The 17,981-nt window shown below is 44.9% G+C and overlaps 1 protein-coding gene across 2 annotated transcripts in view; it reads right to left on the bottom strand.

Annotated features, from left to right (window-relative positions):
* LOC110489376 (sorting nexin-13) overlaps positions 1–17,981 on the bottom strand; it is a 49,840-nt gene that overhangs the window by 15,561 nt on the left and 16,298 nt on the right. For both annotated transcript variants that reach the window (XM_036970896.1, XM_036970895.1), the window contains exons 4-16: positions 17,546–17,635; positions 12,448–12,569; positions 11,379–11,491; positions 11,136–11,240; positions 8,862–8,950; positions 7,939–8,022; positions 6,395–6,533; positions 5,452–5,540; positions 5,245–5,344; positions 4,713–4,903; positions 3,350–3,457; positions 2,554–2,686; positions 763–800 (exon numbers count right to left, since the gene is read on the bottom strand). In XM_036970896.1, the coding sequence (XP_036826791.1) occupies positions 763–800; positions 2,554–2,686; positions 3,350–3,457; positions 4,713–4,903; positions 5,245–5,344; positions 5,452–5,540; positions 6,395–6,533; positions 7,939–8,022; positions 8,862–8,950; positions 11,136–11,240; positions 11,379–11,491; positions 12,448–12,569; positions 17,546–17,635 (1,401 nt within the window). The remainder of the gene's footprint in view (positions 1–762; positions 801–2,553; positions 2,687–3,349; positions 3,458–4,712; positions 4,904–5,244; positions 5,345–5,451; positions 5,541–6,394; positions 6,534–7,938; positions 8,023–8,861; positions 8,951–11,135; positions 11,241–11,378; positions 11,492–12,447; positions 12,570–17,545; positions 17,636–17,981) is intronic.

A 17,981-nucleotide genomic window follows, 5' to 3' on the forward strand; every position in this document is an offset into this window, starting at 1 on the left:
CAACGTCAGCAGGGGAGTCAACGTCAGCAGGGGAGTCAACGTCAGCAGGGGAGTCAACGTCAGCAGGGGAGTCAACGTCAGCAGGGGAGTCAACGTCAGCAGGGGAGTCAACGTCAGCAGGGGAGTCAACGTCAGCAGGGGAGTCAACGTCAGCAGGGGAGTCAACGTCAGCAGGGGAGTCAACGTCAGCAGGGGAGTCAACGTCAGCAGGGGAGTCAACGTCAGCAGGGGAGTCAACGTCAGCAGGGGAGTCAACGTCAGCAGGGGAGTCAACGTCAGCAGGGGAGTCAACGTCAGCAGGGGAGTCAACGTCAGCAGGGGAGTCAACGTCAGCAGGGGAGTCAACGTCAGCAGGGGAGTCAACGTCAGCAGGGGAGTCAACGTCAGCAGGGGAGTCAACGTCAGCAGGGGAGTCAACGTCAGCAGGGGAGTCAACGTCAGCAGGGGAGTCAACGTCAGCAGGGGAGTCAACGTCAGCAGGGGAGTCAACGTCAGCAGGGGAGTCAACGTCAGCAGGGGAGTCAACGTCAGCAGGGGAGATAACGTCAGCAGGGGAGTTAACGTCAGCAGGGGAGTCAACGTCAGCAGGGGAGTCAACGTCAGCAGGGGAGTCAACGTCAGCAGGGGAGTTAACGTCAGCAGGGGAGTTAACGTCAGCAGGGGAGTTAACGTCAGCAGTGGTTCAGTAAAACCTGTTGTAACAGTACTATGACTGGCTGTAGTTAATGACAACTGGTGTCTCAGGGGCTGACGAGGATTTACCAGATTAATGCTTCCTGTTGGAGAACCGTTGAACGATTCTGAAGAGGAAGAGAAGAGAGAAAAAAGAAAAGAGTTAAAGATACCAAACAAGAATTCACAAAAATGGGACAAACACCAAATTGAGAGACTGTATGTAGAATTCTGTAAAATGATCCTGTGTGTACAACATAGAACACCAAATAATGCACGCAGAGCAGAATTAGGGCGATACCCGCTAATTATCAAAATCCAGAAAAGAGACGTTAAATTCTACAACCACCTAATCGCTAGGAAGCGATTCCCAAACCTTCCATAACAAAGCCATCACCTACAGAGAAATGAACCTGGAGAAGAGTCCCTTAAGCAAGCTGGTCCTGAGGCTTTGTTCACAAACACAAACAGACCCCACAGAGCCCCAGGACAGCAACACAATTAGACCCAACCAAATCATGAGAAAACAAAAAGATAATTACTTGACACATTGGAAAGAATTAACAAAAAAACAGAGCAAACTAGAATGCTATTTGGCCCTAAACAGAGAGTACACAGTGGCAGAATAACTGACCACTGTGACTGACCCAAACTTAAGGAAAGCTTTGACTATGTACAGACTCAGTGAGCATAGCCTTGCTATTGAGAAAGGCCGCCGTAGGCAGACCTGGCTCTCAAGAGAAGACAGGCTATGTGCACACTGCCCACAAAATGAGGTGGAAACTGAGCTGCACTTCCTAACCTCCTGCCAAATGTATGACCATATTAGAGAGACATATTTCCCTCAGATTACACAGACCCCAAAATATTTGAAAACAACAACAATTTTGATAAACTCCTGTATCTACTGGGTGAAAATCCACAGTTTGCAATCACAGCAGCAAGATGTGTGACCTGTTGCCACAAGAAAAGGCCAACCAGTGAAAAACAAACACCACTGTAAATACAACCCATATTTATATTGATTTATTTTCCCTTTTGTACTTTAACTATTTGCACATTGTTATGACACTAATGTGGTGGAAAACGTTATCTTGTGAAGAGAAAGCCTTGAAAATGTTCATCTTGTCTTCGTGTCATAAATCATTCTTGGTTTCTGCCTGTGCTTGGTAAAGATATGAAGAGAGAGAGGGGGGGGGTCATGACCTCCTCCTTAGGACCATCTTGGCAGAACGCCCAGAATATGTTCTATGAGTAAAGATAGGAGACGCATGCCGGAACCAACCCTATGAACCCTCACTACGTAACGTGTCTGTAACCAGTGTATAAGTGATCTAACGGGACTGCACCGGTAGTGCTCCTGACGTACTTGGTGCATTGAGTTGGTTAGAACCTCTCAAGCGACCTGATAGTGAAGAATGATTCATTTCAGATTGACATCGAGTGTTTCATGTGTGGAATTTCCACAACAGTATATAGACATATGACATTTTTGTGAGTGTAATGTTTACTGTTCATTTTTTTATTGTTTATTTCACTTTTGTTTATAATCTATATCACTTGCTTTGGCAATGTTAACATATGTTACCCATGCCAATAAAGCCCCTTGAATTGAAATTGGACAACAGTTGCTCTTCACAGTCATGGAGAATGGCGTCAATCTCAATTTCTGGGGGGGGGGGAGGGTGTTCATGTTTTTGTCCAATTAAGACCTAGGCAACCAGGTGAGGGAAGCTCCTGACTGATCAATGACCTTAATTGATTATTCAAGTACAAGGGAGAAGTGAAAACCCACAGACACTCGGCCCTCCAGGAATTGATTGTAACACCCCAGGGTTAAGCTATGCTAACAACGTAGACCGAGACAGAAGCTGAACTCACCTCCGTCTCCGTCATCTGATCCTCTATAGGAGGGTTCTTTGAGCATGTCCAGCTCAGCTAACATCCTGATGTAGAGGGGACTCTGTCTGAACGACGGGTAGTACCTCTCATCACGAAGCATCATGTCATACACCTGCAAGACACACACGCGGGCATGTACACACACACACACACGGGTACATACACACACACGGGTACGTACACACACACGGGCACGTCAGAACACACACGGGCATGTACACACACACACACGGGTACGTACACACACACACACACGTCAGAACACGTGAATACTTTATTTGTATTGACCATGCCCCAGGACTACCTGACATGATGACTCCTTGCTGTCCCCAGTCCACCTGGCCGTGCTGCTGCTCCAGTTTCAACTGTTCTGCCTTATTATTATTCGACCATGCTGGTCATTTATGAACATTTGAACATCTTGGCCATGTTCTGTTACAATCTCCACCCGGCACAGCCAGAAGAGGACTGGCCACCCCACATAGCCTGGTTCCTCTCTAGGTTTCTTCCTAGGTTTTGGCCTTTCTAGGGAGTTTTTCCTAGCCACCGTGCTTCTACACCTGCATTGCTTGCTGTTTGGGGTTTTAGGCTGGGTTTCTGTACAGCACTTTGAGATATCAGCTGATGTACGAAGGGCTTTATAAATACATTTGATTTGATTTGATTTGAATGAAACATTAAGTACAAAGGTCTCCAATATCTCAGAGATGCTGGTTCCAGTAGCTGTTCCAGTTGATAGTCTGGTAAAAAACAGATCATTCAAACACAAACTCACCTTGGTCTGGATGTCGTCGAATATCTCTGGCGTGGGGTCGCTGTCCTTCTGCAGCTTCTCTCCCAGTTGGAGAACAGACGCCTCATCTACCTGCACCCTGGGGGACGCCTGGAAAGAGAGGGAGAGAGATTATACAACTGAGAGAAAATTTGTGTGTTTAAGTGACACTTGAGGATTTTGCCATTGAGTCAGATGAACTCATGGGTACCATTTTTATGTCTCTGTGTGCATTTTGAAAGAAATTAGCTCAATGGCTGGAAGTCTATGGGCATCTATGGGCGTCTATGGGCATCCCATCGACTTCCAGCCATAGTCCCAGTCGGTATTCACATAATAATAAGGAATTCCCTCGACCTCGGCCACAAAAAAAAAAAAAATATTTCCCAATGACCCCCAATGTAAAAGAGGAAAAACGTTGCAGTTGATTTGTTTATTCTACAGAAATAACAAAACACGCCGAAAATAAGCTGTGTTGTTCAATATACATGTAACCAGGTCATAAATGCCAACCTACAGTTTGTAACGCTCCCACGTAGGGAAATAGAGCCTGGGAGAAGAGCCCTGTGGCTTTCAGGCTACTCAGTGGGAAATGTGGGGAACCCGGTATCCATGTCGTCTAAATGGCGCTATGTGTGTGGAAAACATTTCATCACAAGGTAAGACTTTTAACTTGTTTAGTACAGGGCCTTTGTAACTCCACTCCTTACTTGTAGCTGTTTAGTCCGTTTGTTTGTGTTGTTGTGTTCTTGGCTAGCTTAATGTTGTGGTCGGTAGCTAGCTAGCACTCACTCACTCATGTGGCTGTTAGCATCGTTATGAAAAGGAGCATGAGGGAAGCCCTTACAATAACGTTTTTCTAAGTAGTGAGAACGCCCGGGAGCAGGCAATGTTGAAAAGTCATCTTTAAACATGTTGTACTTTTCTTAAATGTAGTTTTGTAACTGACTAAAACAAGTAGACAAAAGTTGTTGTTGTGAGCTAATGGGGTAACCTAGGTAACCACATGTTTTCCCCACAGGCGGTCAGGGACACAACGTTCTATCTAATACTGACTATTGCACCAATGGCCTCATTGCTAAAATCCCGAAATATCCCTTTATTTAAAAGTGTGTGTGTGTGTGAGTGAGTGTGACGGTGTGCGTGTGTGTGACGATGTGTGTGTGTGTGTGTGACGGTGTGTGAGTGAGTGTGACGGTGTGTGAGTGAGTGTGTGTGTGTGTGTGTGTGTGTGTGTGTGTGTGTGTGTGTGTGTGTGTGTGTGTGTGTGTGTGTGTGTGTGTGTGTGACGGTGTGTGAGTGAGTGTGACGGTGTGTGTGTGAGTGAGACGGTGTGTGTGTGTGTGTGTGAGACGGTGTGTGTTACCTTATCAGATAAGTACTGTTCATACACCCCTAGTGCTGCAGCCTTCAGCAGTCCTTTAGTGTCTCCTCCCTTCCTTCCATCCTTCTGCCATCCCTCCATCACCTCTAGTTGTTGCTGGGCTGTTACTCTGTAGCCCTCCACTGTCAGCCAGAAGAACAGCTCTGCCTGGGCCCCAGCCACCAACATGTAGTCTATAGGAGAGGGTAGAGGTCAAAGGTTAGAGGTCAGGCTCAGCTGTTACTCTGTAGCCCTCCACTGTCAGCCAGAAGAACAGCTCTGCCTGGGCCCCAGCCACCAGCATGTAGTCTATAGGAGAGGGTAGAGGTCAAAGGTTAGAGGTCAGGCTCAGCTGTTACTCTGTAGCCCTCCACTGTCAGCCAGAACAGCAGCTCTGCCTGGGCCCCAGCCACCAGCATGTAGTCTATAGGAGAGGTCAGGGTCAGGTGTGGGTTGTTACTTTGTAGCCATCTTGTCAGGCAAAATAACTGTACTTGCATGTCAGGAAGGAGACCGTGTTGTGTGTGGTACTAACCCATAAAGAACTGCAGGGCGATGTTGTGTACCAGAATGTGCTCCAGGGGTATGATGCACAGCTTGCCCAAGTTTGCCGCTAGTTTCAGAGCATCCACCTCCTACAGTACACAGATGGAAACAAGAGAGAGAAAAGGTGAAAATGAGAGAGTACGAGACGGGGTTTAGTAGGTGTTACGGTTAACTCGTTTTCACTCCTATGTCGTACCTTCCCAGACTGTAGCCTCTGTATCCTGGTCTCACAGACCTTCTTCACAAACATCAGACTGTTGATCTGGTTCTTTATTACATTGATATCTGAGAGCGAGAGAGCAAGAGAGAGAAAGAAATGGAGGAAGGAGGAGGATAGGGAGAGTGGGATATGGAGAGGAGAGTTAAGTGAAAAATATGAATATTTTAGATTTTATGTATACTTTGTTAAGTGTGGGGTCATGCATGTCGCTCTGTGTGTGTGTCTCTGTGTGTGTGTGTGTCTCTGTGTGTGTGTGTGTGTGTGTGTCTGTGTCTGTGTGTGTGTGTCTGTGTCTGTGTCTGTGTGTGTGTGTCTGTGTCTGTGTGTGTGTCTCTGTGTGTGTGTGTGTCTCTGTGTGTGTGTGTGTCTCTGTGTGTGTGTGTGTCTCTGTGTGTGTGTGTGTCTCTGTGTGTGTGTGTGTCTCTGTGTGTGTGTGTGTGTCTCTGTGTGTGTGTGTGTCTCTGTGTGTGTGTGTGTGTGTGTCTGTGTCTGTGTCTCTGTGTGTGTGTGTGTCTCTGTGTGTGTGTGTGTCTCTGTGTGTGTGTGTGTGTCTCTGTGTGTGTGTGTGTCTCTGTGTGTGTGTGTGTCTCTGTGTGTGTGTGTGTCTCTGTGTGTGTGTGTGTCTCTGTGTGTGTGTGTGTCTCTGTGTGTGTGTGTGTCTCTGTGTGTGTGTGTGAGTCTCTGTGTGTGTGTGTGAGTCTCTGTGTGTGTGTCTCTGTGTGTGTGTCTCTGTGTGTGTGTCTCTGTGTGTGTGTCTCTGTGTGTGTGTCTCTGTGTGTGTGTCTCTGTGTGTGTGTCTCTGTGTGTGTGTCTCTGTGTGTGTGTCTCTGTGTGTGTGTGTGTGTGTGTGTGTGTGTGTGTGTGTGTGTGTGTGTGTGTGTGTGTGTGTGTGTGTGTGTGTGTGTGTGTGTGTGTGTACCGTCTCCTGCGGTGTCCAGTGATCGTAGGTACTGTAGTTCCTCCAGGGCCTTGTCTTTAACAGCCTCCAGTTCAGACACTCTGTCTGTCAGCTTCAAGATGTTCATAAAAGCCTCGTAGTTACAGCTCGAGTCCCGGATCTACACAGACAGATCATAAAAGCCTCGTAGTTACATGCTAGAGTCCCGGATCTACACAGACAGGTCATAAAAGCCTCGTAATTACAGCTTGAGTCCCGGATCTACACAGACAGGTTATAAAAGCCTCGTAGTTACATGCTCGAGTCCCGGATCTACACAGACAGGTCATAAAAGCCTCGTAGTTACATGCTAGAGTCCCGGATCTACACAGACAGGTCATAAAAGCCTCGTAATTACAGCTAGAGTCCCGGATCTACACAGACAGGTTATAAAAGCCTCGTAGTTACATGCTCGAGTCCCGGATCTACACAGACAGGTCATAAAAGCCTCGTAGTTACATGCTAGAGTCCCGGATCTACACAGACAGGTCATAAAATCCTCGTAGTTACAGCTAGAGTCCCGGATCTACACAGACAGGGTTCTCAATAGGTGCTCCAGCAGCTGTATTGATAACAGTCTCTACTGTACTCTACTGTTAATCTCTACCAACCACCCACAACTGGTTGATAAACTGGTTTATAATGATCATGATAGATTATTTTTTTAAAAAATATATTTAATCCATAGAGTGGTCCTTCAGAGGAATGATTGTGGACATATATTTGACTTTTTTTTTTATCCAAAAGCATAATAGATATAAATTGGCACCTTTATGACACTGTGACCACAGAACTAACATTTCTTCAAAAGAACAAGGTGCTACTAAGAACAAGGTGCTACTAAGAACAAGGTGCTACTAAGCACAAGGTGCTACTAAGAACAAGGTGCTACTAAGCACAAGGTGCTACTAAGAACAAGGTGCTACTAAGCACAAGGTGCTACTAAGCACAAGGTGCTACTAAGAACAAGGTGCTACTAAGCACAAGGTGCTACTAAGAACAAGGTGCTACTAAGCACAAGGTGCTACTAAGCACAAGGTGCTACTAAGCACAAGGTGTGTGTCATATGAAGCGTTGTAGCTTGCTCTGTAATACGAGTAAGTACATTGATTCCAATAACAATTTTCTTATATTAATTGATGAATATTGAAAAATATAAAACATGAATATTGAAAAATATAAAACATGAATATTGAAAAATATAAAACATGAATATTGAAAAATATAAAACATGAATATTGAAAACACAACTTTTTATTTGCAACATGTTTCAACAATTCGTTGAAAACAGTAGAATCTAAAGTCGTGGTCTTGAAAGGTGACGGTGCATAACGATGACACATTATGGAGTCTTAAAGAAGGCCTTGGTAAAAGCCAACAATGTCATATGACAATTGATTATTTCTCAATATGACTTTTAGATACAAATGTCAAGCATACGTCAACAATCCTTTCTCCAAAGGACCATTCTCTGGATAAAATCTGGTGAAAATCCCACAAATTCTGATATTATTACTGATACTGACCATCCAGATAACAAACTGGTTGATGTAATCAGGATCACTCAGCTGGTTGACCAGGGGAAGGAGAACGCCTCGCGCCAGAATCTCCTGGAACATGGACACAATCACATGACATCACCATCAGAATCTCCTGGAACATGGACACAATCACATGACATCACCATCAGAATCTCCTGGAACATGGACACAATCACATGACATCATCAGAATCTCCTGGAACATGGACATAATCACATGACATCCCCATCAGAATCTCCTGGAACATGGACACAATCACATGACATCACCATCAGAATCTCCTGGAACATGGACACAATCACATGACATAACCATCAGAATCTCCTGGAACATGGACACGATCACATGACATCACCATCAGAACTGTATGGGTCCATAAACAAAAAAGAAACCACACACCCAGAGGCATCATTTCTGGTGGGCGGAGACTAACGTGGTGAGGCTTAAAACCGTTCTCTCTCACTTCTACCAACATGGCTCCTGCTGCACTAGGGGCGCTAAAACCCTAGACCACTTGTATTCTTCCCACAGAAATGTATACAAGGCCCTCCCCCACCCTTCCTTCAGCAAATCAGACCATGACTCCATCTTCCTGCTTACAAAAAAAAAATGAACTCAAACAGGAAGTACCAGTGAAGAGCTCAATACGAAGTGGTCAGATGAAGCAGACGTGAGGCTACAAGACAACAGCCTCTCCCTCAACGTCAATAAGACCAAGGATCTGATCGTGGACTACAGGAGAAAGAGGGGAGAGCACGACCTCATCCACATCGACGGGGCTATTGTGGAGCGGGTCGAGAGCCTTAAGTTCCTTGGCGTCCATATTACTAAGGACTTAACATGGTCCGTGTGTGTGTGTGTGTGTGTGAGATTGTGTGTGTGTGTGTGTGTGTATGTGTGTGTCTCACCCTGAGGAAGTATCTCATGTTCTTGTTGTGGAAGTCTCCAGGAGGTAGTAACAGGTAGAGCAGCACCTCACACAGATCCCTCAGGAACCCTGAGACACACAGACACACAGAGAGACAGAGAGACAGACACAGACAGAGACACACAGAGACAAAGACACACAGAGACAAAGACACACAGAGACAAAGACACACAGAGACAAAGACACACACAGAGACACACAGAGACAAAGACACACAGAGACAAAGACACACAGAGACAAAGACACACAGAGACAAAGACACACACAGAGACAAAGACACACAGAGACAAAGACACACAGAGACAAAGACACACAGAGACAAAGACACACAGAGAAGTCAGTATCTGAATGTGAACCTTACGATAAACCCACACAGAGGTAAAAACGTGGAGCTGACACACAGCAACATGTTTTAGTCGAGGTGCTGACTAACGGAGAGAAAACTGTTAGTTTTACACACTTTATATATGCTCCCAACAATTTATATATGCTCCCAACAATTAAAATGGGGTAAACATCATAACTAACGTTTTGGTTGACCCTGAAGAAGGCACCGCGATGCCAATGGTTGGTTTACGCCATTGTCTTTCGTCCAATGGTGTCATTCTAACTGAACAAGTCTCCAGGAGCCATCTGTCTAGCAAATTGTGGAACTCATACCTAAAAAATTTTAAATGTTGGTAATCTGCCTAACACTAGTTCGCAGGACTACCATAACTATGGAACACCGGCAGACTGACCCACTGGCTAGGGGGCTTCTAAACCATGTTATATCAGACTGACCCACTGGCTAGGGGGCTTCTAAACCAAGTTATATCAGACTGACCCACTGGCTAGGGGGCTTCTAAACCATGTTATATCAGACTGACCCACTGGCTAGGGGGCTTCTAAACCAAGTTATATCAGACTGACCCACTGGCTAGGGGGCTTCTAAACCATGTTATATCAGACTGACCCACTGGCTAGGGGGCTTCTAAACCAAGTTATATCAGACTGACCCACTGGCTAGGGGGCTTCTAAACCATGTTATATCAGACTGACCCACTGGCTAGGGGGCTTCTAAACCAAGTTATATCAGACTGACCCACTGGCTAGGGGGCTTCTAAACCATGTTATATCAGACTGACCCACTGGCTAGGGGGCTTCTAAACCAAGTTATATCAGACTGACCCACTGGCTAGGGGGCTTCTAAACCAAGTTATATCAGACTGACCCACTGGCTAGGGGGCTTCTAAACCAAGTTATATCAGACTGACCCACTGGCTAGGGCTGCTACGGCAAACCATGTTATATCAGACTGACCCACTGGCTAGGGGGCTTCTAAACCAAGTTATATCAGACTGACCCACTGGCTAGGGGGCTTCTAAACCAAGTTATATCAGACTGACCCACTGGCTAGGGGGCTTCTAAACCATGTTCGATCAGTAGAAAACTGGTTCCCAGTTAGCAGCCCAGAGCTAGTTTGTCTGAATAGCTATTACTGCAGCTAGTCTGCCAGCTTGCTGATGATGAAGTAATGAACCAAAGTTATAGAGTTGTCCTCAGAAATCGGTATGTATCGGACTCTGATAGCTGGCACTGGTGACTCGCTACGTTGTAACATTTGGCCAACGCGAGGTCGCAGCTAGCACAGTCAGCTGCTGCGGAACTCGGTGCACTACAGCAACTGTCTTATCAGGGCAGAACAGCAACTGTCTTATCATAGAAACATGAATTGTGCTATAGCTAGAATCTTACTACACTAGCTAGCTACCTTGAGGGGGTATTTATTCAGCATGGAGTGTGTGAACTGGTGTTGGGTTAGCATCGCTTTTGTTTCATATGGAGACTGGCTCAGCTAACAAGAAAAATAGTAATACACATAATACTGATTCTACAACCACAATACTCCCTAGATATATGTAGAATTAGGTAGTTAAGACTTAAAGAAAATGTCAAAATTGGCTACCGTTTATAGCTTTTAGTAAAATTAACTCTGACTCACCTTGGTAACATTTTCAGAATTTATGACGGCGTATTGCAGCCAAACTACTTTTTTAATCTATCCCATGAGTGTTTGCAAGTTATCAGCCAGATCACAGCACGACGCCGTCTGCAATCTGACGTAAGACAATGAGGTTTACCGATTAAATTATTGGCGAATATATAGTGTTAAACTTTTTCTTTCTATTTAAAAACACATGCAGGAGTTCCAAATGCCTTGTCGAGGTGCAACGTGTGAACCTCCCTCATCCTTCAGGGTGTGTGTGTGTACCTTCTTCATCCTTCAGGGAGGTGCAGACCACGTCTCTACAGATGTTCCTCTCCATCTCCACCTCCGCCTCAAAGAATGACTCCACCATCTCCTCCGACAAGTCCCCTAGAAACACACCACATCCTCATCATCACAATCGTAAACATCACCATATTCACAATCATCCACGACATCTTCGTAATAATCATCATCATCATGTCTGAGAGAGAAAGCGATTGTGAGTGAGTGAGTGTGTGACCTTACTCTGTTTACTGTCCTCCAGTCTGTCCTGGGCCTTTCTGAAGACTCGAAGGTGAGTAGCGAAGTCATCCACCAGTCTGGTGGTCAGATAAGGCTGCCAGTCCACCTCTTTAGACCTGTATAACAGTGTGGTAACACAGTAGTAATAGGCTAGTTATGATGCAGTAATTAAGTAGTAGACTACTTAATGCAGTAGAGTAGTAATAGAATACAAAGCAGTAGACTAGTTAAAGCATTAATTGAGCAGTAATAGACTAGTTATAGAGCAGTAATAGACTAGTTATAGAGCAGTAATAGACTAGTTATAGAGCAGTAATAGACTAGTTATAGAGCAGTAATAGACTAGTTATAGAGCAGTAATAGACTAGTTATAGAGCAGTAATAGACTAGTTATAGAGCAGTAATAGACTAGTTATAGAGCAGTAATAGACTAGTTATAGAACAGTAATAGACTAGTTATAGAACAGTAATAGACTAGTTATAAAGCAGTAATATACTAGTTAGAGTAGTAGACTAGTTATAGAGCAGTAATAGACTAGTTATTTTTTTAAATCTTTATTTAACCAGGCAAGTCAGTTAAGAACAAATTCTTATTTTCAATGACGGCCTAGGAACAGTGGGTTAACTGCCTGTTCAGGGGCAGAACGACAGATTTGTACCTTGTCAGCTCGGGGATTCGAACTTGCAACCTTTTGGTTACTAGTCCAACGCTCTAACCACTAGGCTACCTGCCGTCCCGACACTCTAACCACTAGGCTACCTGCCGGCCCTACACTCTAACCACTAGGCTACCTGCCGTCCCTACACTCTAACCACTAGGCTACCTGCCGTCCCTACACTCTAACCACTAGGCTACCTGCCGTCCCTACACTCTAACCACTAGGCTACCTGTCGCCACAGTAATAGTAGTAGTTAGCCATAATTGAGTAGTAAACTTATAATGCAGTAGAGTGGTAATAGACTACATAAAGCCGTAATAGCCTAGTTAGACTAGTTAGAATAGTAATAGACTAGTTATAATGCAGTAATAGAGTAGGTATAAAGCAGTAATGTAGTTGTAATAGAATATTACCGAGTGGAGAACTGTACCAGAGCATTCTGGACCGTCTGTCTGATTTCCAGCAGAAAAGAATCATCCTCACTCAGAGTGTAATACCAGTACTGGATATAATCTCTCAAAGCAAACTGGATGACCTGGAGAGAGAGAGGGAGGGAGAGAGTGTGTGTGTGTGAGAGAGAAAGAGTGAGAAACAGGCCAGTCCTTATTGTTGCTGAGAACTCCATGTTCATTTTACTAGAGCTGAGCGATACGAGGGAAAAAAATCATATGCAGTGAGCACCATGATTCATTGGACAGTGACCATTTTTTTTGTTATTTTGGTTCTGTACTGTAGCACTTTGAGTTTGGAAGGATACAATGACAACGAGGCTGAAGTGCAGACTGTCAGCTTTAATTTAAGGGTATTTTCATACATATCGGATGAACCGTTTAGAAGTTATAGAAGCTCATAACTTCATTGTCATATTGTATCCTTCTAAACTCAAAGTGCTAGAGTGCAGAACCAAAATAACACAAAAAATGGTCACTGTCCAATGAATCATGGTGCTCACTGTAGACGCTGTTTTACGGACTCCTGATAAATTCAACCATTTTGTGTGTTTCTTTGATGCTCATCTTATAAAAAGGAAAACTCCAAACAAACGCTATCTTTTGGTATTTGTTTCATTAGTCCATTGTTGATATAGTCCCAAAATGTTTTGCATGTCAGCAATCAAGTTTCAAATATATATATAACCTTCAAAATACAGAAATACAGCCGGTATGATTCATTTTGCATTATATGATGCCAACTCCACCTGTATTCTGAAAGTTATAAATCTTGAAAATGTCTCCGCCATCACTTCCTATGACCGAAAAAGGCTTCTGGACATCAGAACAGCGATCACGAACCTCGAAGATGTCTACTTCAACGAGTGGGCAGCCCTGGACATTCTGCTTACTCCGGACCATGCCCTAATCGCCAGGACTCAAAGACTCCCAAGACTGTCCTATCAACGGTACCTGAAGAACTGTAATATTCTTTGATTCTCGTAGTCTTGGCTGAACAAGAACATGGGATAATATATACCCTTTTCTTCATGCATGGTCTCAACCAGTCGGCAGCCTCGGGTAAGACTAAGTGGGGAGGGGTGTTTCTTCGTTAAGAGCAGCTGGTGCACGACCTCTAATGTTAAGGAAGTCTCAAGTTTTTGCTTGCTATAATACCTGATGATATGCTGCAGACTATACGATTTACCAAGAGAGTTTACAGCTATATATATATATATATATATATATATTTTTTTTGTACCGGTCCATTTATTATCACAAGCAGATGCAGGCACTAAACGAGCTGTATAGACGGGTTGGTTGTTTATCAACAAATCCGACACATGCGCAACTATGGGGCAAAACAGTCAGGTTGGTAGACTTGACAACATGTAAGCTATATCTTGTCTCCAATGTTTATTGAAAACATGAATAAATGTGCTGAATTAGCACTTTTTGTCTCTGAAATACAGCAAAATTTTGCCATGTTAGCATTGACATGAAATCAGTAGTGAAACACCTCAAAACTAGACATTGTATCTAGAACAAGATGAAACGAGCTGAAATGAGTCACGATTCCCCACATGTCCTGTTTCTTGTCATTCTTGCTAGCAATCTGGCAATCCAGAATCACAACAACATGCTGACTTCTGCCCCATGGAAGTGGGCACATCATTTGTGACAGTGTCAGCTAACCAATCTATAGTGCGTTAAAGGGGAAGGGAAACACTAGTCTTTAGAATGCCAGCTAACTCTAAATCTAACCCATCTATGAGGCCTTAAAGGGGAAGGGAAACACTAGTCTTTAGAATGCCAGCTAACTCTAACCCATCTATGAGGCCTTAAAGGGGAAGGAAAACACTAGTCTTTAGAATGCCAGCTAACTCTAAATCTAACCCATCTATGAGTCCTTAAAGGGGAAGGGAAACACTAGTCTTTAGAATGCCAGCTAACTCTAAATCTAACCCATCTGAGGCCTTAAAGGGGAAGGGAAACACTAGGCTTTAGAACGCCAGCTAACTCTAAATCTAACCCATCTATGAGTCCTTAAAGGGGAAGGGAAACACTAGGTTTTAGAATGCCAGCTAACTCTAAATCTAACCCATCTATGAGGCCTTAAAGGGGCAGGGAAACACTAGACTTTAGAACGCCAGCTAACTCTAAATCTAACCCATCTATGAGGCCTTAAACGGGAAGGGAAACACTAGGTTTTAGAAAGCAGGCTAAAAGGAACTGTATATCGAACCCATCTATAAGCAAACAAGAAAATACACAGACACACTTCGCGTCACCAATTATAGGCGACAAAACTTTAGATCACCTTTACTCCACACACAGAAACCCATACAAGGCTCTCCCTCGCATTCCCTTTGGCAAATCTGACCATAACTCTATCCTCCTGATTACTGCTTACACGCAAAAACAGGAAGTACCAATGATGCGCTCAATACGGAAGTGGTCCGATGAAGCGGTTGCTAAGCTACAGGACTGTTCCACTAGCACAGACTGGAATATGTTCCGGGATTAATCTGATAACATTGAGGAGTTTACCACATCAGTCACCGGCTTCATTAATATGTGCATCCACGAAGTCGTCCCCACAGTGACCGTACGTACATATCCCAACCAGAGGTCATGGATTACAGGCAACATCCGCACTGAGCTAAACGCTAAAGCAGGGTTGCCCAACCCTCTGGCTGGAGAACTACCATCCTGTGGGTTTTCAGTCCAACCCTAATTTAACACACCTGATTTTACTAATTAGCTACTCAACAAAACCTTAACTAGCTGAATCCGATATGCTAAATTAGGGTTGGACTGAAAACCTACAGGACAGTAGATCTCCAGGAAGAGGGTTGGGCAGCCCTGGGATAGAGCTACCACTTTCAAGGAGTGGGACACTAATCTGGATGCTTATAAGAAATCCCACTATGACCTCCGACGAGCCATCAAACAGGCAAAGCATCAATACAGGACTAAGACTGAATCCTACTACGCTGGCTGACAATTGTCGGACGTGGCAGGGTTTGCGAACTATCAGGGATTACAAAGAGAAACCTAGCTGGAAGCTGCCCAGTGACGCGAGCCTACCAAATGAGCTTAATGCCTTCTATGCTCACTTCCAGGCAAGCAAAAATGAACCATGCATGAGAGCACCAGCTGTTCTGGACAACTGTGTGATCGCACTCTCTGTAGCCGATGCGAGTAAAACATTTAAACAGCTTAACAGACGCGAAGACAGATGGATTACCAGGACATGTACTCAGGGCATGCACTAATCAGCTGGTAAGTGTATTCACTGACATTTTCAACCTCTCCCTGAACCAGTCTGTAATAACTAAGTTTCAAGTAGACCACCACAGACCCTGTGCCCAATAACGCCAAGGTAACCTGTCTAAATGACTATCGCCCCGTAGCACTCACATCTGTAGCCAGCAAGTGCTTTGAAAGGCTGGTCATGGCTCATAACACCATCTCAAACACCCTGGACCCACTCATATTTGCATACAGCCCCAACAGATCCACAGATGATGCAATCTTTATTGTAGTCCACACTGCTCTCTCCCACCTGGATAAGAGGAACACCTATGTGAAAATGCTGTTCATTGACTACAGCTCAGTGTTCAACACCATAGTGCCTTCCATCACTAAGCTCAGGTCCCTGGGACTAAACACCTCCCTCTGCAACTGGATCCTGGACTTCCTGACGGGACTCGCCCAGGTGGTGAGGGTAGGCAACAACACAGCCACATTGACCCTCAACACAGGGGCACCTCAGGGGTGTGTGCTTAGTTCCCTCCTGTATTCCTTGTTCACCCACGACTGCGTGGCCACGCACGATTCCCAACACCATCATTAAGTTTGCTGACGAAACGACGGTGGTATGCCTGATCACCATCGATGATGAGACAGTTTTTTTTCTGGGCCGGAACATACTTATAATTTGTAGACTGCAAATTGACCGCAAGAAGCCCAAACAGATATGACTAAAACAATAATTTCAAACCTTGCTTACATTTGCATACAATCACGTCACTATTATGCGTAGGAATACTTGGGAACAGACTTACAAAAAGTGTGGTGCCAAGACAACGACCTTTCCCTCAACGTCAGCAAGACAAAGAAGCTGATGGTGGACTACAGGAAATGGAGGGCCAAGCACACCTCCATCCACATTGATGGGACTGTGGTGGAGCGGGTTGAGAACTTCAAGTTCCTTTGTATGTTACTATTGATTTAGCATGGTCCACACACACACCAACCCAAATCGTAAAGAGGGCAAAACAACACCACTGAAGAGATTTGGAATGAGGCCTCAGATCCTCAAAAAGTTCTACAGCTGCACCATTGAGAGCATCTTGACAGGCTGCATCGCCGCTTGGTATGGCAACTGCTTGGCATCCGACCACAAGGTGCTAGAGAACAGCCTAGTGTGTACGGCCCAGTACATCACTGGGGCCGAGCTCCCTGCCATCCAGGACCTCTATAGCAGGCAGTGTAGACTCCAGCCACCCAAGTCATAGACTGTTCTCTCTGCTACCGCACGGCAAGAGGTACCGCTGCACCAAGTCTGGAACCAACAGGAAGGACCCTGAACAGATTCTACCCTCAAGCCATAACAATATTAAATAGTTAACCAAATAGTTAGCCGGACTATCTGCATTGACCCCCCTTTTGCACTTGATTTAATTTTTGCGTTGAAAAAAGGTCATTTTCAGAAACAGTCATATGCTTGTACGTCTCAGAATGCATCTCTCCCTCCTCCATGTCACAGTGGGGAGAAGGAGTGAGAGTCAGCAGCCGATAGTGAAACAGGGACAGGGCAGATACTTTAATAGCCGAAATCAGCGTAACGCATTGGCTACTAACGATGACCAAATAATCTTTTTAGAACAATCAATCTACAACAACGGAAATGACAGACGTAAGCACAAAATCAACCCTCTATCCAACGTGGTCGGATAGAGAAGAAGAAGAAGCTAGTAAGCAGAAAGTGACTCATCAGGCCGTGTCATCACTGTGCTCCCCTCTCTGTTTGTTTTCACACACCCATTCTTCATCCTTCTGTTGAGTCACTAACCTGTTGAAGAGGCTCGTCTATGTAGTTGGAGCCAGTCAGTCTCCTGTCTATCTGTATAGGCTTCGGCTCCAGTCTCATCTCATCCAATGTCTGGGTGAGGGGAGAGAGGGAGAAGGGATAGTTATGCGCGCGCGTGTGTGTGTGTGTGTGTGTGTGTGTGGATCCTACCTTCAGTATACCCGTTTGTGTGTGTGTGTGTGTGTATGTGTGTGTGTGCGCGTGTGGATCCTACCTTCAGTATACCCGTTTGTGTGTGTGTGTGTGGATCCTACCTTCAGTATACCCGTTTGTGTGTGTGTGTGGATCCTACCTTCAGTATACCCGTTTGTGTGTGTGTGTGCGCGCGTGTGTGTGGATCCTACCTTCAGTATACCCGTTTGTGTGTGTGTGTGTGTGTGTGTATGCGCGTGTGGATCCTACCTTCAGTATACCCGTT

This window comes from Oncorhynchus mykiss, chromosome 32 (genome assembly GCF_013265735.2).
Source record: "Oncorhynchus mykiss isolate Arlee chromosome 32, USDA_OmykA_1.1, whole genome shotgun sequence".
NCBI classification, from domain to species: domain Eukaryota; kingdom Metazoa; phylum Chordata; class Actinopteri; order Salmoniformes; family Salmonidae; genus Oncorhynchus; species Oncorhynchus mykiss.